General features: G+C 46.7%; 1 protein-coding gene across 1 annotated transcript; it reads right to left on the minus strand.

Annotated features, from left to right (window-relative positions):
- Window positions 1-13: 13 nt before the first annotated feature.
- On the minus strand, window positions 14-1,516 carry camk2n2a (calcium/calmodulin-dependent protein kinase II inhibitor 2a). The gene is made up of 2 exons (XM_019877698.1): window positions 1,042-1,516; window positions 14-373 (listed from the first exon to the last, which is right to left on the minus strand). Exons 1-2 carry the CDS (start codon window positions 1,208-1,210, stop codon window positions 303-305), a joined length of 240 nt encoding a protein of 79 aa, XP_019733257.1. The 5' UTR covers window positions 1,211-1,516; the 3' UTR covers window positions 14-302.
- Window positions 1,517-1,723: the final 207 nt, after the last annotated feature.

The raw sequence follows: 1,723 nt of genomic DNA on the forward strand, positions 1-1,723 counted from the left end.
GGGATTTTTCTTCTTCTCGAAAAAGAAAACAAAAAGCGGTACTCGGTTTTGGAGGATTGCCATCAATATCCCACGACGAATCTTTCCTCTCCTCCTCTTCCATCCTCCTCTTGAGCTCGCTTTTCCTCCGCCGCGTTTCATCGCTATCGCCATCCTCAATGCGTTGTGTCGCCGTCGTCTTCTTCTTCTTCTCCCTCTGCAATCCTCTAACATGCACAGCCGACAAGTGCTTCAAATCGGGTGATCAAAATGAAAAGAGTCTGCAAGGCATCGCTCAATGTGGGGGGAGGGGGGGGGGGCCTTTAAACGCCGGGCGACGACTTGTCTGTCATCCCCTTGAGGACCTCGTCTATTCGGTCGTCTTCGATCACCACTGTGGAGGGGGAAGAAACTGCATTTTATTTGCTATATCTTTTTTTAAATTATTATTATGATTGATTCCAAGACGTTTCAAGAAAATGGGGAAGGGAATCTTAAAAACAACTGCGATGGGACTCCCCCAGTTTAATGTTGACTGCATCACAGGCATAAGGATGTAAAAATCAGCCACGCAATAAATACACTAGGCTGGTCTTTAAATGCATCACGAGATCACGTGTGAGGAATCTGACAAACAGTCCAAGTGACATTTAAAGACAAATTTTCCCGGAACTTGAATGCATCACGAGATCGCATGGAAACAGTATGATAAACAATCACGTGACAACATAAAAAAAGCAGGTCTCATGTTCCCGAATACGAGGTCGCATGTATCGTATGATAATCAAGTGGCCACTTAAAAAAAAACAAGAAAACACATGATCCTTGTTCCTGAATGCATCACAAAACCGCATATAAAGATCATGACAAAAAATAAAAAATGGCCAGTTTTGTTTAAAATGTTGCCGGTCCACATTGTAAACACATTTGTTCACTTGGATTTTTGTATTTGTAATTCATCTGACGAATAGTAAATTGGTCAAATATTTATAATGCTTTCCAAGATCGCACGTGAACCGCATAAGGCGGCAAAAAAAAAAAAGCAACCTGACGCCCGTTTACCTCGCTTGGCTCTGCCGATCTGGCCGAGCTTCGGGGGTCTCTTGCCCTGCGAGCCGGCGAAAAAGGCGTTTGTGTCCTGCAGTCCGCAGCTAAAGGACATTTGGCTGACCTCGCTGTCCGCCCCGTAGCCGCTCATTTTCCCCTCGTTGTATGGCAGCACCTCGGACATGTTGGCTGGCGGCAACAAGTAGGTTCGCGTTGTCCTCTTTGCAAGCCTTAGATCCCGTCGTGGCAGGGATGATCTATTGTTTTTTTTTTTGTTTGTTTGTTTTTTTTGGGGGGAGTGGAAGTCCTGATGGAAGACCCGAGGTTCGATTGCAGCTGTGAGTTGGGTAGCCCCTCGTTTGCAGCTGCAGTTGGAAGATGCGTGGACGTGGAATGAGTGCGTGCGCTCTTCTCCGTTGCTGGCTGATGTCTAGTGAGAGAGTAGGAAGATCCCGGGATCATAAAGGAAACCCAGGCGGAGCTGTGAAGTCATCCATCCGGGTTTGTGTGTGCTTGCGAGAGTGTGCGTGTGCGAGTGTGTGCGTGTGAGTGTGAGTTGTGGCGGTGCAACAGTGCCTTCAACAGGCGAGAAATGGAACTACGGAAGGAAAGGGAGGATTTCAAGCAGTTCTGTTGAGGCTTTGCTGTGTCAAAACAAATCAATGCTGATGCATTTTTGCTCATGATTTTACCCATC

Source organism: Hippocampus comes, unplaced genomic scaffold, assembly GCF_001891065.2.
Source record: "Hippocampus comes isolate QL1 unplaced genomic scaffold, H_comes_QL1_v1.1 scaffold317, whole genome shotgun sequence".
In the NCBI taxonomy this organism is placed as follows: Eukaryota; Metazoa; Chordata; class Actinopteri; order Syngnathiformes; family Syngnathidae; genus Hippocampus; species Hippocampus comes.